The sequence below is a fragment of the Cinclus cinclus genome, chromosome 1 (genome assembly GCF_963662255.1).
Source record: "Cinclus cinclus chromosome 1, bCinCin1.1, whole genome shotgun sequence".
NCBI classification, from domain to species: Eukaryota; Metazoa; Chordata; class Aves; order Passeriformes; family Cinclidae; genus Cinclus; species Cinclus cinclus.
The window spans coordinates 147,707,315-147,732,846 of record NC_085046.1 but is presented as its reverse complement, the minus strand read 5'-3'; the positions used below and the strand labels follow the sequence as shown (position 1 = coordinate 147,732,846).

At 40.6% G+C, this 25,532-nt stretch overlaps 1 protein-coding gene across 4 annotated transcripts in view; it reads left to right on the top strand.

The window, feature by feature from the left end:
• The window catches only part of AGO2 (argonaute RISC catalytic component 2), a 56,671-nt gene extending 33,018 nt beyond the window's left edge, over positions 1-23,653 (top strand). For 3 of the 4 annotated variants that reach the window (XM_062491898.1, XM_062491916.1, XM_062491926.1), the window contains 9 exons: positions 261-394; positions 2,685-2,869; positions 4,697-4,856; positions 7,561-7,651; positions 8,719-8,913; positions 10,075-10,209; positions 10,983-11,084; positions 11,444-11,643; positions 11,955-23,653. In XM_062491898.1, coding sequence (XP_062347882.1) covers positions 261-394; positions 2,685-2,869; positions 4,697-4,856; positions 7,561-7,651; positions 8,719-8,913; positions 10,075-10,209; positions 10,983-11,084; positions 11,444-11,643; positions 11,955-12,063 — 1,311 coding nt within the window. In that variant the 3' untranslated portion in view covers positions 12,064-23,653. Of the gene's footprint in view, positions 1-260; positions 395-2,684; positions 2,870-4,696; positions 4,857-7,560; positions 7,652-8,718; positions 8,914-10,074; positions 10,210-10,951; positions 11,085-11,443; positions 11,644-11,954 lie in introns of those variants that run through there. The other variant, XM_062491907.1, reaches the window with a different exon arrangement.
• The last annotated feature ends 1,879 nt before the right edge of the window (positions 23,654-25,532 follow it).

The window sequence follows — 25,532 nt, the reverse complement described above, 5'->3', positions numbered from 1 at the left end:
TTGCTGCTGATAAATACAACCAAAGGCAACGATCAGCAATAAAAATGAAAAATGTGAGCTTTATTTTTCACCTGGCTAAGAAACTGTCTTGCTACAGTGATAAAATAATTATTAAAATAGGAAGGATGTTTGTACAGGGGAGAGAATGACCTGAGAGTATAAATCACCTGCCACTTGGAGGGAAATAGAAGCAAAGCTAATTTTTGTTTAGCATCAATCAAGTTTTGCATTAATATTTAATTTTTGCCTTCCACTTCCAGAATAAAGCAATTGCTACACCAGTGCAAGGTGTCTGGGACATGAGGAATAAACAGTTTCACACTGGAATAGAAATAAAGGTTTGGGCAATTGCCTGCTTTGCTCCCCAGCGCCAGTGCACTGAAGTTCATCTTAAGTAAGTGTGTTGCATAAGGTGGTGATTTTATCATTTATTATGGATGCAAATGTCATGATTTCACTTCTATTAAGAAAATGTTTTTGGTTGAATTGTTTAATATAAGGCATTCCATCTTCTGTCTCTTTGTGTTTTGAATGATAGCAGTCTGATTTTAATGCCAGCATCAGGAAATCCTCCAAATCAGACTTAACAAAAGACATTTATGCTCTATGGCAGGTTTCTGACCTGTGAGGACTCAGGACAGAGTTTAAGATAACTGAAATGATGTAATGATGGGTGTTTATCACTAAGTGTTTCTCAAGAGCGACAGCTAACATGTGTGTTCTCTTGGGTTCCATTCCTGGTTATATGGAGTAGATTTATTCATGCAGAATTTCTTTAAAAGGAAATTTTTTTGTCCAAAACCTTTTCCTCTTCAGAGTTTCTGGAATGTGCAAATTGCTGTATTTGCCAGATGAGTAGGACTGGTTGTTCTGTTGACTTCAGGTGTTTAAATGAAACTTTTAGATTTGGTTTCTTCATCTTTGGATGGGCCATGATTGTTCAAAGCCTGTTGTTACAGTGACATCTGCCATTGGCTCAGGGAAGGTGTGCAGGCCCAGATCAGTGTCTGATCCCTCCTTCCACATGCAGCTGCTTTCCCTTCATGTATGGACAAGTGCAGCCTTTGGAGCTGCCCTGGCAGTGGCTCAGCTGCTCTCTGGGAGGTGAATGCAAGGCAGGGATTGCTCACACCAGTGGCACTGCCATGGCAGTGTTCCTTCAGATGATTTGCCAAACAGCTTGGGAACTTTTCCCTAAGTGATGAGCAAACAGTGGGAATCATTTTTACTGTCCGTTGTGTGATGAGGGGAAGGACTTTTTCTCTCCAGGCACATGTCCAGAACTGGGCTCCAGAGAACTTTCCCTTCCATGATACTACTTCTAGTGGAAATGCTGTGTAAGCCAAGTTACTCAGTTTTGAGAAAAAGGCAGAAGTCGTCAACTTAATGAGCCGAAATAAAATTATCTGGATGGCTTAGAATCAGTTTGTGTTTACCATGAAAGGACGTTGCTTCATGCCAGGAAAATGTCTGCATCCTGTTCCATCTTGTGACCTCTTCTTACATCTTGTTAAGCAAGCTGGTACTTGAATGCCACTGATTTATCAGAGTGAACACCTTCAAATGCTCTAAAAGTCTTCAAAATCATCCTGGTTTACCTCTTGGGAACTGAGAGAGAACCTTTCCTCGTAGCCACTGTACTTCCAGATGGAAGTATTCAAACCCTGAATTGTTTCAGACTTGAATGTTGAAATCACAGCAGGGTTTGGGTTGGAAGCGACCTTAAAGATCATCTTGTTCCAATCCCCTCTGCCATGGACAGGGACACTTTCCACTAGACCAGGTTGCTGCAAGCCCCATCCAGCCTGGCCTTGAACACTCCCAGGTTTGGGGACATGGTCTATCACTGACTCTGCTGCAGTGAGTGGTTGTTTTTTCAGAGGAAATATCCATTCTCTGCAAGGAGCCTCAGGCTGTTATGATTCATGCAAGTTAACTACAGGTTTGGAAAAAGCTAAATGTTCACACCCTCTCAGTCAGTGGCATCCTGGCACCCTGTGGTGAAGATGAGTAATGTTTTAGACAGCTGTGGGGGGGGTACCCACTCCAACTTAATAAAAGGGCTTTTATCAGTGAGCTAAAAAGGCTCACAGGTGGAAGCCTCTGAAGACATTAGGTTGTCTCTATATCTGATCACTTCCATCAAAAGGTGACTTTTTTTTTTTTTAACACCAGCCTAAGAGAAAGTTGGCCTTCACCTCCAGGATTTTCTTTGGGATCTATGGAATTGTGCAGTATTATTATGGATACTAAAGCAATTCACTGAGACAATTGCTGGTAATTTCTCTTGGTTGTTTTTGTAATGAAGAACAAAGGGAAGAAATTCAGCCCTTTCTGTAGTGGTAACAGATGAAATTATGTTAGAGCAGGCTATGCCAAATTGTTGTTGTTGCAGTCTTTTTGCAAGAAGTATTTTATCCTGTATTTCCCATAGAAATAAGGTAGAATTTGCTTTGGAAGTAAGTTTTTTATCAATAGTGTTATTTATACAGCATATTTCCTGTCTTTCCTTTGGAGACTACACAGGCTTTGCCAGTTAAAGATGTACTTGGGATTAAATTCCCAGGTTTTTTGACAGCACAACTCTGCAAGTTTAATAGGATTGTTCCATTAAAAAAGAATACCAAAAATCAAGATGGGTTTTTACTGTCTGATAATGTAATGTATTTATGTGCATTCCCCAGGTCCTTCACGGAACAGCTGCGGAAGATTTCCAGGGATGCTGGAATGCCAATCCAGGGGCAGCCCTGCTTCTGTAAATACGCCCAGGGAGCCGACAGTGTGGAGCCCATGTTCAGACACCTCAAAAACACTTACACTGGGCTGCAGCTTGTCGTGGTCATTTTGCCAGGAAAAACACCAGTCTATGGTCAGTGAGTGGAAATGGTGCATTTCAGTCACAGTTTTGTGTGTTCTTTGTGAACTGTCCAAAGGAGAGAGGTTTAATGCTGGTTTAACTCTATAAATTCCAGTTAACAAATAGTCTGTAAATTAATTTTACCATTTTTCTTGTGCTGCATGATGTTTTGTATTAAGACCTAATGATTTTCAGGATGTTTTCTATGCTTTTAATTTGCATTTTCCCATCCTCCCTGCTGGTTGCATTTGAGATTTCAGTTGAGAAAGCCAACACAGGGCTTTGGTGAAATTGCCATTGATAGGCAGAGGATTATAATATGCTTAATAAAATTTGTGTGCTGAAAATTCCAAGCAACTGAAGAAGTAATGTCTTCAAAAACTCTGTAGCTTTTAGAACCTCTTTGCTTACTCACATAATCTCCCTTTGGGGGAAAAAAAAAAAAAAAGAAAGTTGAGTGAAGGAGATTTCTGTCCATTTTTCTTACTTCAATTTTTCAACTCGGGTTGCAAGGATACAGGTGCACAGAAAGTGAAAATTCAGCAAGCCAAACTGGTTTTTTGGAAACAGCGACAATCAGTGCGTTTTACATGGCATACACACATGGGTTTTAATACTTTTTCTATAAACCATGTGTTTTCCAGCACTTCCTTATAGGCAGGACTGCTTGTTTTCCTGTCCTGCCTCCCTCCTTTTTTTCACTTGCCTTGCCAGCTGGAGCAGCAGCCACTGTTTTTTTCCCATAGCTACATTGACTCTTCTCTAATGGATCAGATCTACCAAGCAGCTGCAGATTTGTTTTATCCCATCCCTCACCATTTTAATATAACACAAAATATTTTCCTACTTTAATACTATCTCTTACAAGATGAAAAGAGATTAAGCAAGGAACCTTAAGGATATAGTACTTTTTTCCCCACTTGAATTCACCCTGCAGAGGAAGTGGCTCGTCTCTAATTTGTACAATAGAAATTGGGTGCAAAATAACATTTTTACTCTTCCTGTTTGGCATTAAAAGGGAATTATTTTCCTCTACTTAACCAGTGAGAGGATGTGGTACTGCTCTCATCTTCTTTCCTTGTCATTATCTTTAATTACAGTTATTTCTGCCCCCTCTAATCATCTCCTTGTTTTCTCCTTGTGCTCTTTCCTATACCCACAGTCTTGTCGTTTCTCTTCTTCCCACCCTGCTCTTTCCCTCTCCTGTTGCTGAAGGGGGTGGTTCATCTTTTCTGAGCCAGTCTTGGAGCCTAAATTTCTTCCCTGAATGTAAGAGTATGTGGGTCTCTGAAAGCCTTGAAGTCTAAATTTTGTTGTTAACAGTAGGATTTGATTTAACCTTTGGAATTAATGAGTTTCTTGGAGTTTTTATGGACCATTGTCTGCTAAATAAACTTGCAGTGAAGAACTGGTAAAATGCTTGGCTGAATATTGCTCAGCACTTTACTGTTAGGTTTGTGTTACTACTCCAGTGTTTAATAATGCAACAAGTGCTCAATATCCTAATATGATCCACATTGTCCACATCATTAGTCAAAGCTGATGATACAATGCTACAATTGTAAACGAAGAACTCATTTAAAAATTCTTAATTAATATAAGCCAGCAATGCCTTTAGATACTGTGTTTAGGACCCAGTTAGGTGGAGCAGAGCAGAACTGGGGGGAAGTTCCGGAGGCTGGGTAGGTTTTGGGGGTAGGTTTCATTGTGTTCCTTTAAGCTTGAGCACCACTTTGCTAAAACTCCAGGTGTTATTAATTGGCACTGAATTCAAGTCTCCTCCATTGTTTGATTTGCAACTTGCAAAAAATTTTTTTTGTTTGTTTTGTCATTCTGTAGCGGAGGTGAAGCGCGTTGGTGACACGGTGCTGGGAATGGCCACTCAGTGTGTGCAGATGAAAAATGTCCAAAGAACAACACCACAAACTCTGTCCAACCTTTGCTTAAAAATAAATGTCAAATTAGGAGGTGTAAATAACATTCTACTGCCACAGGGAAGGTAAGTTCATCTTTCAAAGGAAAAGAGGTTATTGTATTGCAAAGAGAATGTGAGTCATGCTGAGATTACTGGGGGCTTTTATCTGCAGCCATGGCACTTTAGCTTAAGTGATTCTTCAGACAAACTCTCTTTTGGCTTCTAATAAATAATCCTGTAAAAGTTAGGTTATGAAGACAGGAGAGGAATACTTATTTCTGTTGAAATATATAATAAAAGTACTGTTTTAATGATCTGATCACTGAAGTACACAACTGTCACTAAAATGAAAAATCTCTAATATTCTTTTTACCCTGAGTTTTCAAAAAACAGAGACTAACCTAGAACAGTGGTGCCTTTTCTTTTGGTCAACATTCTTCTCTTTGAGACTCTTAACCACAGCAGAGATGTGAGCCTGTATCAGGCTGTGGACTGTGCTCTCAAAACTCCTGAGTTTGCTGGCTGTGGAACCCACTGCCTCTCAGGTGTCCTCCACATTCAGTGTTGCCACAAAGGTGGAGTACTGGATGGCCCTGGATGTGCCAAGTTCCATTTACCCTGTACATCTGACCTTGTCAGGTTTGTTACCATGCTGTCCATCCCTCCCACAAAGTACCTCTAGTACTGCCACGTCTCTCAGTTGTTGGATCCCCTCCTCAGTGGTCTTCCACGGCGTTCTGTGATGGTGATCCTGCATTCTGTCTCTGTGAACAATCCTCTCTCTTACATTCATTAAAAGCTGCTCCCAGAGAAGAAGGGGCTCTGGCTCCCTCACGAGCACCCAATCAATACCTGTGTCCTGGATCAAGGATGGTTCAGCTGGAACCTGCATGGCTGTAATGTCTGGGGGTTCCAGGGCTGCACCATCAGACCCTCCCTCTTTGAAACAGGGACAGAGAGGGCTTCCTACCAGCTGGGGAAGAGTGTTTCCTCAGCACCTGGCCTGTCTCCTCACATACCCTCATCCAGTCTGGGTGGTTCATTTCTGAGATGGGCAGTGGGGCAGGGTCAGGCTGTGGGGCAGTGCTCCCTGTCCCTGTGGCCTGCTCCTGGGCAGTATCCCTAGTCTCTGGGGTGGATGTCAGGTTGGTTAACCAGGACAGTCCCACCTTATCCCTAATTGCTAAATAGATCAGGCCTATCAGCAGCACCAGCCATTGTGTGATACATCTAGAGATGTATCTAGATGTATCTAGCATCTAGAGAAAAATTTGAACCCTTTGAAAGGTGGTGGGGTACATCCAAAGAAATGGGTGAAGGACTGGGGTAAAAGCTCCCCCCTGTATTGCTTCCTCACAATGGGCACCATTATTATGAAACCCCACAGACATGAACTTAGTCTGTGATAGTTGGACAGCCATGTGTCCATGTTCCAGAGGAAGTTTAAAATCCAGGAATTGCTCACCTTACTGACCCGCTGTGCAAACTGGGTAACAGCCACAGTAGCCTTAGTCACAGGATCCATGTTTAGATGGGGGCCTGAAGATGGGAAAAATGTAGCCACAACCATATGCCAACCAAACCAGTGTAAGTTAGGATGCCTAACGAGGCTTCTGTGTTCAGCACACAAAATTAGGTTACTCAGGAGCTATCATTCCTTTTTCAACATTCCTCTTGGTGCCCTCGATCCCAACATTGGGCACCAAAAATTGTGCTGGGTTAGGAGGCAGGTGTTTGCCAAGGAAGGTGGGAAGCTTCATGGAATGGAAAAGATGATCCCCTTCCTCCAAATTATTTGTAACTCTGGGGGCTTTCAGGCAAACATTTGGGTAAAAGAATAACAGTTTTTTTACTGGAATATATGTATATATATGTGTGTTTGTGTGTAGACAAGCAAACAACAGTAACAAAACCCATTCAACAACAAAAACATGAACAGAATTCCAAGAGACCCAGCTGTGTTTTTTGTCTCTTAAGTAAAAAGTCCATTCTCCATTCATCATCTCTTAGGCAACAAATGGGAAGAAAATTCCCTGAGAGAGAAAAAAAAAAACAAAAACCAAAAAACCCTAATCCCCAGCATTACCTTCCCATTTCTTTTAAAGAAGGTCTGCAAGCAGATAAATGTATCTCCATAACCATTAAATCATTCCCCCACACACCCACAGAGAAATTACAGTGGCCCAAGATTTTCTGTTTGAAATTATTTTATTAAGGAATAGAGTTGAAGTTTAAAACTTGTGTTGTAGTGCTTTGGTGTTCCTCTCTTGGTGCAGTGGTTTGATATCTTAACCTAAAGATTTGTTTAAAACTTTCAAGCTCAGTTTTAAAAAAAACATCTATTTTGCAAATAATAACTTTGATACAAACTATTTTTTGTAGAGACTGTTTTTTATTTGGAAAATAATTTTATTCATAGCATCTGCATATGTGCACAGTCCTTCAATTTTTTCAGATGCCATTACTAAGGGTCAACTTTTACTCCTTTCTTTGGTCCAGTTGATAAAAACTGCAATTCTTCAAGTTAGAAAAAACTATATCTATTTTTAAACTAATTTTTATTTAAGAGCAACAATTAGCCATGCTTTAAAAATCTGCCTAAGTATTTAGCATGAGAACCTTAATCAGGATTTTCAGTTACTGCCACAGGACAAGTGACCAACTCTGTTCAAGTGCCAGTTGTTGATGAGTTCACTGCAGGAGTACAGAGTGCTGTTTATTTGAGTTTTAATGTGCTTTATTAAGCATAAATCTTGCTGCTTTTACAAATTTCCCTTCTCTTTGCCAGACCCCCAGTATTCCAGCAGCCTGTCATATTCCTTGGTGCAGATGTAACTCACCCACCAGCTGGGGATGGGAAAAAGCCTTCCATTGCTGCAGTGAGTAAATTGTGTCCTGGTCTTCCACCCCAGCTCCCTCCTGCTGCTCAGCTCTAATGCATTTTATTGCTTCAATCCTTTTGTGGTCCATTGCTTCTGATTGCCTAATTATAGCATTATAAATTATTTTTCTGCAGGAATTTATTGAAACTTCAGAGAGCTTGCTCTGATGCTAATTACTTAAAATGTGTGTATTAGCTTGTAAAATGCCTGAGTTGCTGATACACAGAGGAGCTTTTCTGGGAGCTGATATTTATCAGCAGCCTGATAATGAGCTGGTGCATGTTTAAATCTGCTTCTTCAGCACTTAGAAATGTTTGGAATTGCTTCATTGCTGATGGGGAACTAGGCTGGCTCAGCTGTAGTTTCTGGGGACTAAAGCTTCCAGAAAACACAAAATGTGCAGTAATCTCTTGGAAATCTACTTCTTAAATACGATATCAAGCACCTGTAGTGGCTGCTCAGGATAGTTTAATAATTAAGATCTTTGGTGATGTTATGTATGTTTTAAAAAGTTATACCTATACGCCCAGGGAAAACCAGGTGGAGATGTGCCCACTTCTTTAGTTTTTTTTTTTTTTTTTATTTTTTTTTTATTTTTAAGTCCCATGCCACTTTTACAGGATATGGATGTTAGCATTTCATTAACAGAAAAACCCCTTCCCCTGATGAAAGATGTGGTTATTTCAGTGATCCATCACCCTTTCAATTTGATGGATCCAAAAAACTGGCTTGGTGTCCCAGAGTTCAAACCCCTGTGCTGCAGTCTGAACTAACTTCATATGGTTTCATGGTATCAGTGCACCATGTATTTGAGTTTTTAAGTGCCTGTAGGTGCAAACAGGAAATGAGCATTTTAGATTTAAAACAAGTTTTTTTCTTTCAGCAGGGTGTGCTGCCACAGGTGGACTAAACCCAGAGCCGTTTCCAAGCACATTTTAATTTCAAATGCATCTTTGCCAGGCCAGCCACTCAGTGTGCAAGATACTGTTAAAGACAGTGCAGTTATCTCATGAAATACCTTTGTTCAAATGCTTTCTGGTTTGATGTTAAGCATTTTTCCCTAGGTTGTGGGAAGCATGGATGCTCATCCCAACCGTTACTGTGCCACTGTGCGGGTGCAGCAGCACCGCCAGGAAATCATCCAGGATTTGGCTGCCATGGTCAGAGAGCTGCTTATCCAGTTCTACAAATCCACGAGATTCAAACCAACTCGCATCATCTTCTACAGGGATGGTGTTTCTGAGGGGCAGTTCCAACAGGTGATACTTGTCTTTTTGAAATTCTGGTGGTGTAGTTTTGTGGTAGTAATGGAATTTTGTAATTCCACCTTTATGTGGTTGGAGTTACAAGAAGTATGACTTGAACAAATCTTCCCTCTACGAATTTGTTGGATTCTAACCAAGCAGGCAGGACAAATGTTTCCAGATTTTTCATGTGCTTTTGAAAATACTTATTCCCTTTAAAATATTTCCCCTTACAGAATTATAGGTGAGAAGCGTAGTTTTAGCACTCAGGTTATGTTCCACATCTGTTTCCTGTTTAGGATATATTAGTCAAACTGTATCCCATAGAACTTGGGCAATAAAGAAATTTTTTTTTTTTTTTAAACTAGGATTAAGAAATACTGGATATTCAGTCATTTTTATTCCTGATAAAACTCATCAGATACTTTGTCATATTTATTTTGTTTGCTTGCTAGTACCATATTTTATGAAATATTTTTCTGTATATTTTAAAGACATGTATATACACTTCGATTTCCAGTATTTATGTATGTAAATGATACAGAATTGAGTCAACTTCTCAAAATCCACGGGAAAAGAGGAAAGGTCACTTGCTAAACTTGAATTGATAAAATAATCTTTATATGAACTTTTGATATATCCTCTTTTCAATTTTCACTGGTTTTCACTGATTTTTTAATGTATAATTAGCCCACATTCCAAATCAGTGCTTTTTGGTTTGTTCCACTTTCCTTGTTATTGATGTCTGTAGTACTGCATGGGACTGCACAAAGCTGGGAAAAGAGCAGCTGAGTACTTCTGGATTTTATCCCTTGTTCTAGTCTGAAAAATAATGTGTTTTATCCAGCAGCCTATATTAAATGTTCATTTGTATTTGGTAGTTAAGAAGGTTTTGACATGCAGGTTATTAGTCCAAGCCTTGTGCTTGGAGCTGAACGAATGTGGAAGCAGCTCTCTCCTGGCTCAGGAAACTGCTGATGTAATTTGCCCTCATCAGGGGAAGAAATTAAGCTTTGGTCCTGAAAGGTTTGACATTTCATTATTCTGAGTGACAGTGCAAGAAGGAACGTGATAAATTACCTGTGGATAAATAAAAGAAATCTGTAGATAAATAAGAGTGATTTATATGATGGCAACGGTTCGTGTTGATCACACCTCTCTCTGTGTGTGGCTCAGGTTCTCCACCACGAGCTGCTGGCTATCAGGGAGGCTTGCATTAAACTGGAGAAGGATTATCAGCCTGGCATCACATTTATAGTGGTGCAGAAAAGGCACCACACCAGACTCTTCTGCACGGATAAAAACGAACGGGTATGTTGTGGTTGGGACCCCCAGACATCCAGCAGGCAGCCAAGTCACCAATTACTGTTCATTTGTGGTACTTTGTGGCTGGAGATTGCACTCCCCAAGCTGATTTTTGTACTTTCCATGTGAAGAGACTCCCCAAGTGCAGGAACAGAGCTGATGCTGAGAATGGAGAGTTCCTCATGGCAAAGCTCTGCTCACAGATTGGGCTTTCCATGTTCTTCTTCCTTCTGTCAGGCTTTTCTGTGGGAGCACTTGGAGCCCACTAGGCTTCAAGGCAATAATTGGTAACTCCCAAAGCTGACAGGAAGATGGTTGTTATATTAATAAATGCTGTGATTACAGATGTTAAACTGTTTGAAAGAAAATACTATTTTGATGTTCTGCTTTGAATTTGATTTTGTGGGAAGAGGTGGCCTGTCTGATAAGGAAGGATTGTCCCCTTGCAGGTATAAACAGGGAAAGTTACTACTGTTCTGGAGTGGGAAGGTGAAAAGAATTTGACAAATCAGTTGCAGGAACTCCTTTTTACATTAGTCAGAAATCTTTTAAGGTCATTTCTAAGAGGATTTTGCAGTTTGTCTCTTTTTTTTCTCCGTAGTAGAGACACTTCCAGATTTTCAGTTGGAACAGAATTTCAGTTTTACACAGTCTTTCTTCACTTTTTGCTTTATGTAGATTTTTTCTTGTGTCTGTTTTCATGGCTATGCAGCTGGAAAGAAAAAAAACTCTTTGCGTTCTGCCTTAGCAGAACTACTTTGCATTTCCTGTTTGCACAGGTTGGAAAAAGTGGAAACATTCCAGCTGGTACCACGGTGGACACAAAAATCACCCATCCCTCAGAGTTTGACTTCTACCTGTGTAGTCATGCTGGGATTCAGGTAAGACATTTTTTGTGGCATGGTAACATTTTAACTATTAATGTTGGCACTAAAGCTCCATTATCTGATGGCTTTTTGTCAGATCTGAGGTTTTCAAGATGAAAGTGCATTTCAGTACGATCACTTAATTTCAGAGGTGAAATTTTGAGAAACACAGTCCTATCAAAAAAGGGACGGGATTAATTTGGTAGGGAGCAAGGAAGGAGGTTGTTTGCCTTTTAAAGGAAAAATCAGCAGCAGTGTGTAGAAGTGCTGCCCGTGGCTTTTGAGGAAGCGGCCGTTTCGCTGCAGTTCCCCTGCAGAGGTGGAAGTTGAGGAGATGTTTGGGGATGCTGATGAGCTGTGTGATCTGGCTCCAGGGAACAAGCAGACCCTCCCACTACCACGTGCTCTGGGATGACAATCGCTTCTCGTCGGACGAGCTGCAGATCCTCACCTACCAGCTGTGCCACACGTACGTACGCTGCACGCGCTCCGTCTCCATCCCTGCTCCGGCCTACTATGCACACCTGGTGGCCTTCAGAGCCAGGTACCATCTGGTGGATAAGGAACACGACAGGTGAGTTCAGAATTCGGAGTTTGTGCAGAATTGGGAGGCAGTTGGCTGGTTAATTCTGGGATCAGTGGTGTCCTCAGCAATTTGAGGGTGGATTTGCTCTCTCTGCTGAATTATGCAGAAAATGTTCCTGTACTTGCTGTTTTCTGTTTCAGAACCTCAGTGGTGCTTTAAGGGTAATTAATGTTTGACTATTCTGCTCAGAAGAAGCTAACAATGTAGAAACATGTGCAAGGAGAGGCAGATTAAATAGGGTTTCTCTTTCCTGCCCCCCCCAACCTGTTGGTTTTTGTTCCCCCCCCCTTCTCTTTCAGTGCTGAAGGAAGCCACACTTCTGGCCAGAGCAATGGCAGAGATCACCAAGCACTTGCTAAGGCAGTCCAGGTGCACCAGGACACGCTGCGCACGATGTACTTTGCTTGACACGTTTTAATGTTCAGCGGCTCCGGACGAGGCAGAGTTGGATTCACACCAGACCAGCTGCACTTAGACCAACAGATGCCCCACCCCAGGGACAGCCAGCAATGAGTGATGCATCTTTATTCCTTTCTTTCCCATTTGTAAGGAAGCCTTCCGTCCAGAATTTCAGACTTGATCACAAACTGCGTTCTTGTACCAAACCCCACTGTTGTCGGAAATGTGGTTTGCCAAAAATCTCTGAGCTGCTTGATATAAAACAGACCCAGATTTTATAATTAAATCAAGAGCTGCAATCTCAGGGCTTAGGGAAGAAAAGCAAAAAACCAAACCAACAACCCAACCCACAGAACTCCTCATTCAGTTAGCTGTTCATTGAGTTGCTTTTGATAATTTGGAAAGATCTAATTCATACTAAGGTTTGATGAGCTAAAATGCTGTGACTCAGCATTTTTTGAGTATTTATGAAGCCTTGATTATTCTAGATGCATTTACAAAACTTTTATTTTCAAAATAAGAGCGTGACAAAATTCTGGTTTCTAACTGTCTTATAAAGATTATTCTCAGATTATTCTCTGTGTGTCTAAGGGCAAATGTATTTTCTGAAGCTTGTTCTTGAATGTTTTTTATTGTGCTGCATTTTAAAATGTTTTTCATAGACTAAGGACAAATTAAAAAAAAAAAAAAGAGAAAAAGAATAAACCTGTACCTAAGCTTTTAATAGCTTCAGTTAGATTGGCAGAAGAAAATGTGCCATTTGAAAAAATTTGTAAAGATTTTTTTAAAGTCATACTGACAGCTAACTTTAGGATTTGTCATACAGGACTGTGACACTTACTTTCCAAAGTCTCTAAAGTATACGGGTCTGTGGTGATAAATACAGTACAATCCTTTTTCACTGTTGTTTGAGTTAATGTAAATGTTATATATGTTTCAACAGTATTAATGTGATAGACTAGATGCTATTATTTATTTTTATTTACTAAGGAGTGCTCATTATACTTCTGTTAACATATCAAGAATGCTTTGAACTTAGAAAGTAAAATCCTTTTTGTGGGGACATTACTCCAAATGCAAAAAAAAAAAAAAAAATATGCAATCAACGTGTTGAGAGGAGAGAGATGCAGCCAGTGTCTGTTGTAGCTTGGGATTTGCAGAAAGGCTTTTTCATTGTGCACACAGCACAGCAGGTTTTACCTCTGCGGTTCAGACGCACACAAGACCAACATCCTACATTAATTCAAGCACAAAACAATTGTATTTTATTTATATGCTGAGTAGTGTTAAGCAGGAGCTCTGCTAGAGGAGAGTGGCTCGCTGGAAGTTAGGAAGAAGTCAGAGAATCTATGCAGTAAAGATAAAAACTAGGAAACTGAAGTTTACTTAGGGAGGGAGGTGAAACTCTCTTCATTATGCATAAGAGATCTGTAGGAAATGTGAGAGTTTTGCCATTCTCTTAGGAGAAGCATTAATTAAAACTGATAATTACTAGAAAGACGCTTCTATTAGTTTGCACACTGGATTCATAAAAACCATTACACACATGTAAACCATTGCACTAATGACAATGCCACGAGCAGGTTTAGGAGAAAATGGAAAAAGCCCGGGAAAGTTGTTTTTGCTGACTTGATCTTGATTATTTTTCCATGGGATAACTGAAGTAAGATGCTGAGAGGCAGGTTGGAAAACCTTCATTCTCTTCCATTGATGGATTTTCTTTGTCTTTTCCCTTTTCTCCAAGCAGCTGCTCAGTCTCTGTTTGGACACTTTTACCTCTGGCCACTGGGATGGGCAAGTAGCTTTAACCCATGCAGAGCTCTGGGCCACAGAGCAGGTCAGCTGCAACCAGGTGATGTTGGATAAGCTAGAAAATGCCCAACCCTTGCTGCATAAAGACTTTTAGGTACATAATTCCAGTTCAGATCTTCACCTTGTAGCAAGTATGTTGGTTGTCAGTGTTTTGTAGGTGAAATATCGAACCTGTTAATGGAATAATTGTATTTGTACTATTCTAATTGGGTGATTAGGCTGCTGGCTCAGAATGTCTTCTTGGTCATAGTTCTATAAACTCAGATTTCTGTAAATTGGAAGCAAGTCCTAGGTAGCATTGTCTGTCTTGCTGTGTTCCAGCAAGGTTGTACCTACCTCCCCTCAAGTACCCCTAAGCTGCAGATCCTCCCCATGGTGGGTGTGTTGCACTTCTCTGTGTTTCCTTCAGAGCTTTCCTATTTCAGTGAAGATATTCATTTGGCAGAGTTTTATATAAGAATTATTTTTATATGAATTCTTCTTATCGAATAGGATAAAGATCATCCATTTTAAGACATCATTTAAATTATTTGCTGTCTGTTATGCAGAGACCTCTTGGATGTGAATTTCATCCCCCTCTTTCCATGCAGATATGGGACAATGGAATTGTACAGGTGGTCAGATGGGGTGAGGAGGTCAGGATCTGTCTTGACCTCAAGTCTCATTTCTGAAGCAGCCTGGGACTGCACTGCATCCTATCTAAGATGTTTCCTTTGTTAGAAAAGGAGTTTTAGGCAGGCCCTTAATCTGAGACTAGTTGTTGTTTGTATATCCTCTTGGAATGAGCAGAAATTCTGCGTGGCTTTCCTTCCCTAAGTATGAAGAACTTGGGATGTTTGTGTGCATTTCAGGACATTTTTACCTTTTACAGATCTTTCTAAGCCTCTAATACTGCTAATTCTTCATGCCTTGTGTCTCCCTCCTTTTCCCTCCCACCAGTGGTGAATTAGTGAATAATTTAAAGTATTTAAAAAAACCAAACTGATAGGCATATACTTTATATACAGCATGCTGGCAGTCCAGCACCTCTCTTTCTGGGAATAGTTTTAATATAAATTGCATATTCAAGAATGTCTCCTGTCCAAAAAAACCCACCACAAACACCTAAAATCCTAGTATTATTTTTTTATTCTGTACCACCCACATATCTGGTGTAGAACAGCAACATCTCAGGTCAACACAAAGTTTAAGGTTGCTGGTGGAGAAGTGCCAGCTGAGGTCACAGCTCTGAGTCTCTGGGTCACTGTGCAGGTCAGGTCAGCAATAACCAAATCTGTGCCACTCTCGGGCACTTGGGGCATTTTCAACCCCATGCAAAGCAGTCCCACTGCACAACCCCCCAAAGCAGCATCAGCAAGTTTGAAATGATCCTCCTGGGAGGTGACAAGTACTATCAGAAGACATGAAATACTTAAAAGTTTATCTTTTTTTTTTTTCCCTGATGTGCAAAATCTGATGCAATAATGAAGTTTGCTTGGTGGTGGAAATCTCTGCTCCAGTGGCTGAACTGAGTAATGAGTCCACTTCATCTGTTCCAGCACCCAGGAAACAACTGAGCTGATCCTTTGGAGTAAATGTCCTTTTGGGAAATGCTGGAAGGAGGTGGATTTGTCTGGAGTAAATGTCCTTTTGGGAAATGCTGGAAGGAGGTGGATTTGTCTCTGCCTTTATGTGGCATTTAAGACAGCCCTATGCAATGTAACACTTGTGTGTGTGTGAATGCACTGATGTACAGAGTGAGATCACTTGTTTTATTAGTGCTCCTTATTTTGGCTTGGCTTGCTTTAGAATATTTGACTTTGTGAATTACAATCAATGATCTTCCATGTTCCAGAGGCTTTGGCACAGGAATTCCCTTGTTTCTTGATCAGTCAGGTAGCAAATGCCTTTGATCTCCATCCAGGCCCGCAGGCAGCATTCCCTGATTGTAAAAGCAAAAAGGTTGTGAAGATTTGGCTTTAATTCTGCCTCTCTCAATAACTCCTTCAGCCTTTGTCTGTTGTAACAGAGTCTTGCTCTTGTTGAATCATTTTTGTAACATAAGACGAGGTTTTTCCAAAAGGATTTTCAAATTGAAACTTCTGGAGAGTAGGTGTGAGGAGTTCAGTTTTTTTTTTTTGTTTGTTTGTTTGTTTGTTTGTTTTTTTCTGATTGAAGTTTCTAAGATGCTTCTAAGTTTTTATTTCTGACTAAAGTTTTTTGTGTACGTGCCCAAAAGCTTTTGATTAAATAGCAGACTCAGTCAAAAAAGCATCGCTGGTGGCATAAATAACCCATAAGGGGACTTTTTTTTTGTTTTTAAAGACATCTTTTACACATTAACATAATGAATGTTAAAGAAGAGTTCTCAGTTATTTTCACACTTGAGACCAGTGTAATTAAAGTCACTTGTTTTCCTATATTTTAATGCTCTTCTCCTGCCATAGCATCTCTTTGTGTGGCTTTCCCCATTCCTAATGCAGGGCAGTTCTTTGTACTTTTATATTCCATTTGGTAACATGCTTTTTGATGCACAGATGCCATCTTTCTTAAGGAAAACTTCAAGTAGAAGGTAATTGCACTGATTTTTGTGGTTTTTTTTTAAATTCCCTTTTTACTGTAAGAATTTTTTTTTTTTGCATCTGCTGTAGCTGTTTGAAAATACTGTAAATAGTGTTCTGTACAGCAAATACTGAAATGCTGGGGATACCATTCCTAGTTACATTTTCCAGAATACTGCCATGTGTTTCCAGTGTTGAGATAGCAGCTTTGGTGTTAAATGCTGTTATACTTTGTGTGCATTATGGTATCAATCCAGGAAGGGCACAGTTGCTGTATTACAGTGGAAGTACTTAGGGTTTGGCTGAATTTATAAAACATTTCTTTCTTCTCTCATCTGTTCACATTTCTCCCAGACCACAAATATGAAGTTTATCAGCTCTCACTGTGTTCATTGTCTGTGCAAGGTTCAGACGCCAGTTTTGGTATCACTTTGACTGATTAATGCAACATCTGGATTATCAGCTGTAGCTCTCACAGATTTTCCTTGCTTGTCTGATTCTTGTGTTGTAGAAGCAGAACCAGTGATTTGGCAGAATTAGTGGAATGACAGCAATTTGGGATCTGGTTACAATGTCTTGCTGTCTGTCCCTGCATGGTGTGGGGTTGGTCAGTGCAGTGGCTGTTTCAGTGCTCTGAGCTAAGGAATGGTGTCACCTCTGGCTGTCCATGGATCTCCCATCCATCAGCATTTGCCTTTTGCTTCCATAACCCTTGGGGATGGGACAGACCCCAACTCCAGCCCCATGGTCTGACTTTAGAATGCAAACCAACAAGTTCTGCCTACTGTTTCTGAGGGTTAATGACTGGAAAGATGCATTTCTGAGATGGTTTAATCTAATTTATATGGGAAAAGGGTGCTTTGTATGGCAGAGACTCTGTTTAATCCCATTTAGTGTTTCGGTTGCTTTGTCAGAGTTGTTTCCTTGAAGTCTTAATTTGAATGTAATTGCTTGGCCAAATCACTACAAAAGTAGGTTTGTGAGAATCTTTAGTTGCAAAGCAGGTGCAGTTCAAGGCTACCTCCTGTATTCATTCACTGAAGAATTAATTGAAGTGAACCTCCCACTAAGCAGCCAAAATGCTCCCAGAGGGTCTGGATTTGTCCTGGTCTGTTCCTTACTGGGAAGTGGCAGTGCCATACTGTGATCCTGGGTGGCTGCTCAGCCTTCCCTCTATCTTCCAGAGACTTCCCTGTGTATTGAGAGGGTACCAGACCTGGCAAGAGGCACATCTGGCACGTCTGCTTCTGGTCAAGGTCACTCCATAGCAGCAGCTCCTTCTGTGACCTGTCCCTTCACTTGTGTTTCTATACTGTTGTTTTCCAAATGAAAGATGTTTCTGTGCTTTACCTGTTGGCCAGAAAATGTCAGGTTTTCTCTGCAAATGACATGAAGGTGCTTGAAATATATTTTGAGTCTGAGGCAAAAAATATGTATTGCACTATTTTTAAAATGTGTTTTTTAGATAAGTTGACATGCAACTGTAAGAATGAAAATACTTTGTTCCCTGCTCAGCAAAATATGAACTTTAAAATGTGGGGAAAAAATACCAAACCAAAAGACCAAAAAACAATCCTAATGCTCAGTATGTTCATCTTGGGACTATTTAGTATCATTTATGTGCAAAACTTTGGCCAAAACTCAATCTTGACATAAGTGCACGTGGACTGAGGGTGCTTTAAGTGACCTGAAATGAAACCGTAGAAAACTGTGTTAATAGATCAGATTTTGTTTACAATTATTCCAAACAAGCTTCCTCATCTCAGAACAAACCACTCTGGTGACAGAAATACCTGTTGGAGCACTGTGTGCTTGTGTGGTTTCATAGCAGTGTTGAAGTTGATTTTTCTTTACGAGTAACTGGGCTTTTTGCTGTGGATTTCATCCTGTCAGAGTGAGTTTTGTGGGACTCTGTGCTCCCTGCATTTTCCTTCCCTTAATCTCTGTGTCTAGACACTAATGAAGCTCATCCATGGCAGTAGGATTGCTGATGTCCTGACTTTCTGGAACCCAGATTTTGCAAGTGACTGAGTAAACCATTATAAATCAGCTCATTAATAACTGAATGGGGTAAAATCCTCAGTGTGGTTCAGGTCTCAGTCATGATTTAACAGAGCCCCCACCCCCAAAGTGTGAAGTGCAGGGTAGATGGCTGCTCTGGAGAAGATGGTTCACTACATTGTGCACTGCAGATCGTGGACACTATTGCTGGCAGGGCTGTGCAGAGATGCTGAACAGCTTCTCTGCCATTGATGGGAGCAGAGTTTTGTGTTTTCCAGACAAGGCAGAGCTGGGATCATCAGGAAGTTTTAAGGAGTGAAGGAGCTCCATGCTGCTCATGACCTAGGGAAGAGAAACACTGGGTGCCCCAACCCTTGGGGAAATGAGAGAGGAAGTGAGGGGAGACATTTCCTTGCAAAATTTCCAGTTTAGGAACTTGTTCAAGGGACAGTTCACTTCTTAGATTTCCTTCTGGCTTCCCTGTAAGTGCCCCTCAGAAGTCCTCCACCCTGCACCCATCTGCTGGCCCATCCCAAATGGAGAAGGCTGGCAGGGAGCTCCCCAAGTCCAATTGTGGTGTCAGAGAGCTGTGACTTGGTTGGGGCCAGGACAGGGGCACTGCTGGATCTGGAGGGGCAAGAGGTTGGCAGGAGTTAATTGTGGGAGTTCTGCATTGTGGCAGCATTACAAACCCACAGCATGAGATGCAGGCTGTGGCTGCTCCTCCCTCCCATCTAAATATCCCCCAAAAAAGCCTTTTCTTTGGATTTGTCCATGTGCTGCCTCAACAGATCCATTGTAAACCTGCCTGTGGCTGCTCTTCCACCAACCAACCTCCCTGTGTGGTTTGAGGAGCCTTGGGCTGCATGGCAGTTCTGTGTCAAAGGGAATAATCCTTTCCACAGGGTTCTCTGGAGTGCACAGGTTTTAGTTGTATTTTTTCCCCACGTTATTGCAGATGCTTTCTGGCCTGGGAGCAAGCCTAGGGGTTGTCCCCAAAAAACAAACATCTGTGGTCATTTTATGTGGGTTGCTTTTTTTTTTTTTTTTTAGTGTGCTTGGCAAGCATGAATGGTGAACAGGTCAGCATGCAAGCTTGGGGATCTCTAATCCCCTGGCTGCAGCTGTTTGTGTTTGCTTTGTTAGGTTAGATTTCCTGTCAGAAAAAAATAAAAATAGAATGTGGACTCTTTTCTGTATTTATCAACTTTTCCTGGTTTTAAAGCCTGAACAGAGGAAGCTTCACTTGTGCTGGTGTTTGTGAAATTGCACATTTTTGCCTGACATGTACTTGACTCAAAGCAGATCGTGTCTGGGCTTTATGGGCACCCAAAACCTCTGCTGCTGTGGGTTGGATCAGACCTCTCATGTGCCAACGTGACATGCAGTGAATTTTATTTTGAGATTTCACCAAAGTTATTTCTGCATTAACTGTGAGGTGCTCAAACCTCACTGTTTTATAGCACTGTTTCTATGCTATTAAAAAAAATAGGATTTCACCCAAATTTTGTCATTCATTATATATTTTCTTGTGAAATTTAACAACTGAGCCCTTCAGCTGCTCATCTCATTTACAAATGACAACTTTGTAATTGCATATTAAAGAAAATAAGAGAAAAAAAAAACACATTAAGGAGTAAGTTTTAGATTTGTCTTGGAAAATCAGATTTTCAATAAGGTGCAATGAGGAATTACAACTGGCAAAGTTCTGTGCTATCCTGAAGAGTGTTACCACTTCCCTTCTGTAATTTGTTGGTAAAGTTTAGCAGGTTCTCTAGATCTGTGTGTGTCCCTTTTTGAGTGTGTACATGTGTGTGACAGGACAGGGGACAGGGTATAGGTTGTCTGTAAAAGATACAAAGACAGTATTTGGCTGGAAATAACAAGCACAATTTCCCTGGCTTTTGCAGTATTTTATTAGTTGTACAATCATAAAGATTTCAGCATTTAGGGCAGTTGATAAGTCAAGATCCAGCCTCAGATTTCTGTGCAGCAGAGTGGTTGACTGGATCTTGGGATGATGAGATGGAAAACAGAATGTATTGATTAAATATATTTTTTTCTGCTTTAATTTTGGTACATTGCAAAATTAACTGACTTTATCTGTTAATGTTTTAGTATTTTTGTTTTAATAGTTTCAAATTTTTTTAAAAATATTTTTTATAAAATAACTGAAAAAAAAAAAAGAACCAAAAATCATTCTAGAAGCTTCATATTGTAAATGCTCCCTCCAGTCAGATTGTTTGTGACCATATAAAATTGATTGGATTTTTATTTTATTTTATTTTGTTTTGTTTTGGTTTTTTTTGAGAAAAAAAAGATATGCTGTTAAGGTCGTTCCAAGTGGTACTAAATGTGTGTTGAGTAGTTTTGTGTGTGTGTTGCAACTCTGTTGGAATTGTCTGGTGCTTGCAGTATTGCAGTATAGAAATGATTGGTGCTGGCTGGGTGAGAGTAGCACTTGTAATGCAAAACCAGGCCCAGAATTACCCTCAGCTGACTCTGAGGAGCATCCCTGGCACTGTAGGGTTTCCCATGGAGGTTGGAGGCATCACTTGGCAGAGCTGGGGAGGGGGGGACACAGGGGGTGTTAATTAATTCATTAACAGCAATTAATCCATTGCTCCTCTCAGTGCTGTAGGTGAGCACTTGTGTGATGCTGTGTGGCCACGCCACTTTAAACTAAGCCTTAACTAAATGATAAAAGTGTCAGATTCCTCTCTCAGAGTATGCAAAAATACTGTTCAAGGACAGGAGGATGTTCCTGTAGAGCTGCAGTGTAAGCAAAGGCAGTCTCCTGACCTGAGAAATAAGGGACACCTGTACCTGTCTGTACTGTGATGCCTCTTTGGGTGCTGGCTGTCTCAGGCTCTTGGGCATTCCCCTGGCAGCTGACCCCAAACAGGCATTCCCAAATCCCAGCTTTTTGTTGTCCTTGTTGTCAGACATATTCTCCTCCCTCCCCCTGCCAGCAAATCTCTGCCTGAAGGAGGATTGTGATTTAACACTTCAAATTTTACATCCCAAAAAAAGCCATTCTTGAATTGCATGCTTGCTTCGGGTAGGTGCCATCACTTCCACTTCTTATGACTGACATAGGATCCTTAAAACATTTTAAATAGAGGCAAAAAAAAAACAGTGTTGGGGACCCAGCTTGCTTTTTTTTTTTTTTTAAATTTGGATCTACCTCATGTTACCAGTTGGGTGCTAATGTCTCAAATTGTCAAGGAGATTTGGCAAAGGTGACCAAACTGACCCCATCCATGGCCCAAACCCTCGGGTTTCTTGTTCTGAGACAACAATCTTGGATTTGAGTTCTATTCTTTGTGCCTTTGTGGTTTTTTTTCCCCAGTGCACAACAATCAAAACTTCCTGATTAAAAACAGCAAATAGCTTTTAACCATGCTACAAAAAAATCTGAATTTGAAAACATTTTTCGGTGTAGCAAGTTGAAAATAAAATTATCACAGCTGACCTAGGCAAAGAGAAATACCCAATAAAGAAGGTTTTGGAAATGTTTAATCCTGACCCCGAATCTCTACATCTCTGTGTCTCTATATATGCACAAAGCACATGACTTTGTGTATGTGTGCATATATAAAAATATAAAATGAAGGGATACACATGTAAGGGTGAGGGAATAAAACATCATTGACCTTTCCACAGTTTGTGTGTAAGAGTTTACAACCACGTGTAAGTTTTTTCTACTATGCGAACCTTTTTTACTCAAAAAGAACTCCTTTTCAGAAAGCTTTTAAGTTGTGATATGCTATCATTTTTTGAAGTTTAAATTTTTTTTTAAAAATCCACTTTTTACCAGTACCTACTACAGAGGGGAAATCTTTGCAGTAAAATTGTATTTAGTTTAAATATTAAAAAAAGAAATAAATCTATATATGGGATTGTAAAAGTGCTGACATTCCATCATGGCAGGATTTCCAAGCTGTTTTCTAAGGCTTTCTATTGCAGAGAGACTCAAACAAAAGGAAAATGCCTCTGTTCAGTGTTTTTATAAAACTGCTCCATCAGGTCTAGACTTAAGCTGTATTTTCTAAAGCTTAATCATCCTTTAATATGCTGCAGATAAATGATCAGCATGGTTGCACTTTCTCAGTAATAATGTTTGCCCTACAATTGGCTCGTGATAAGGACTTGAGTTTTTTAACAAAACCAATCGTACTTTGGGCAGAAGGTAATATTTATATAGGTACCTCAAGATTAAAAAAAGAACCTGAATATGCTGCATTTTGTTTCTTTAACATTTTTCATGTAGCATTTGTTTGCTTTTCTGGTGTTTTAGGAGATTACTTAGCTACCTGTTTGCTTTGGGGGACCCTGAGAGCATTTTAGGCCATTGTTTTCTCTGGATCTCATAGAATGTAGTATCCTGCCTTGGGATCATACAGGAGTCTGGGATGGGATGTGCCCTGCAGTGTGTACACACGGGGAGGGGGACCATGGAAATTTGTTTTATGGACTTCAGGAAAAGGATACTATATTCCTAAAACAGACAATACATGTTCCTAATTCTTAATTATGGTTGGGTGGGTTTTTTTTTTTTTTTTTTTTTGCTTGTTTTTTTTTAATTATGGTGGGGGTTTGTGTTTTTTGGGCTTGTTCTGCTTTCTTGACTCTTTTCTCAAATACGAGTGTGGAAAGGGGCAGTTGATTAATGGGGGCACACAGTGACCAAACCTGCCCCATTGGTGGGTGTTTTGGGGGTGATTCCCCAAATCCACAGGTAAGAGCAACGTCCCACGTTGGAGCAGGGCTCTGTTGATCTTGGCCTGCTCCCTATTGCAGATCCACCCTCTACTCCTTCATTTCTGAGTCAGTGAAATCTAAAAATGTGCAGAGATGGGAAATTTTTGTTGAGAACTGTTGAAGGAAGCTTCAAAGGCTGTGAAATTGAGCATTTATTGTCATGTTTTTAAGCTTAAATGGGTCCTTTTCCAAGTTTGTTTTACAGCTTGCAAGGTAAAAATAGTTTGCACTACTTTTGCAATAAACTCATGAAAAACCTAACAGGTTCTGTTCTGGTTTCTTACTGTATATATACAACTAATACTAAAGATTTAGCATAGTGTTTTTCACCTCAAAACATAAGACTTGTAACAAGCTCAGAATGCTGTAATTCCTGACAAAATAATGATGTGAATGATATTTTATAAAGTTATTTTGTATGGTGTCGATTTTGTTTTGCCTCATAGTATGTCAATAAAATAAAATTCCTCATCTTTACAAGATGTTGTTTGATGTCTTTTCATTTAAGATTTGGCTGTTTTCTGCAGTTGCTTGTGCACTGTGGGACTCTGCCAAAATCTCTGGTCCATTTCCCTCCCTTGTTTGTGTTTGGATGTTCCTCTGTGCTCCCACCCACTCTGTGCCCAGCCAGAGACAATCCCTGCTGCTTTAACTGTTTTAAAGTTGTAATCCTGGAATTATTTTTGGAAGATGAACATTTTGGAAACAACATGCCTGAAATGCCTTTATTTTTTCCTCTCTTCTTTCTGAGTGAATCCCTAGAGTGATCAGTTTTTAAATGAAGAAAATGTAGCACCTGGTGGTTGACTATAAAGCATCCAACAGAATTGCAAGGATGCCAAGGAGCTTCCTTTGGGAGCCCGACCCTGCAAACACAGATTGGTTTTAATCAGTAGTATGAAATACTGACAGAGCTGTCTCTTCTCTTTATTTTTCCCCTTGTTTTTTGAAACACCACTTGGAATTGGATGAGGTTTTGCTCTGTGTCAACTCTTGGGGAAAACAAATAACCCTTCACTGCTTTGATGGCAACAAGCTTTGGCAGAGACGGGGCCTTGGCTAGGGCTGTGGCAAATTTTGGCAGCTCTGAAGTCCCCATGAAGGATTTTGGCTGCATGAATCCAGAAGGGTGTGCACATTCTTCTGGGCTCAGGAATTCACAGAATATGTTCATCATCCCACAGGAAATTTCTAAGAGGGATGAAATGTGGTAATTTATACTTAGTAACCACAGTTCTTTTGTCATTTTGGCAAGTTTAGGAAACTTCATGTCCTTTGAGCGGCATTGGCTGGGGTAGGGAAGGGTCTCACAAGCTGGTGTTACATGTCTGTAATAATAATTAATCCTGGGAAGTGTCCCCTAGCCTGTGCTCCACTGCCTGAAATCCCACAACACCTTAAACGGGTCAGGACACTTGGTCACTTTTGAGGAAGTTCCTGTTAAATGATACACTTGGGACAGAGGGAGAAAATGGGACTAAAAAGCTCAAGGGTTGAGGTACAGACAGCAAGGTCACTGAGCAGTTGCTGCCAGCTGTGACCAGAGGGAAGATTATATAATTTACTGACAAATTAAGTGGAATTAGATAGTGAGAAATCATGTCAAAAATTAAAACATCTTCTGTCCCTTTTTCCTCCTCTCCCCCGGGTGCAGGGGTGGGGATGGGGCTGTGGTCAGACCCCTGCCAGGGCTGTTTGAGGATGTTCCTCTCTTTGGTTCAGGTATTTGTTTTTTGTCCTCATCCCTATTCCTGCTAGAGAATCACTGTGCAATTTTGTGCTGCTCAATCTTTTTTTCTTTCCAAACAACCAGCACCTTCTCCCTGCAAACAGCATTCCACACTCAAGTTTCCCACACATCTCCACGCACTTTTAGTAACATTTAAAAAAATTTAAAAAGCACAAGCCATCTCTTGGAACAATGGTTTAGTTCTGCCTGTACCCCCTTGGGAATTTCCCCAGGGATCCAGCCCCACTCAGCACTCACTGCAGCATTCTTACTACAATACAATTTTCATTTATGGCAATTTCAGGAAAATGTTTTACAGTGCAGCATCGTCTGATCTGTTAAAAATAGCAGGAGCATTTCTGGTGTGGCTCAGTAGCTCTGTGAGTCCCTGATCCTACCTGCCTAAGCTCCATTTGGCTTTCTGAGAACATGGAATGTGCTGGACTGTGGATATGCTGTAGCTCCCTGCTATGTTTTAAGAGAAGTTGAGTGTGGTTGTGCCTTCTACCCAAGAGAAGCTGTTCAGTTCTGGTAACTCTTTACCATGCCCTCCAAGTTAGGGTGTTGCCTGAGACAAATTCCTGGCTAATTTGCTCCCAGCTTTTTTGGAGTGGGAGGTTCTTACTACCTGT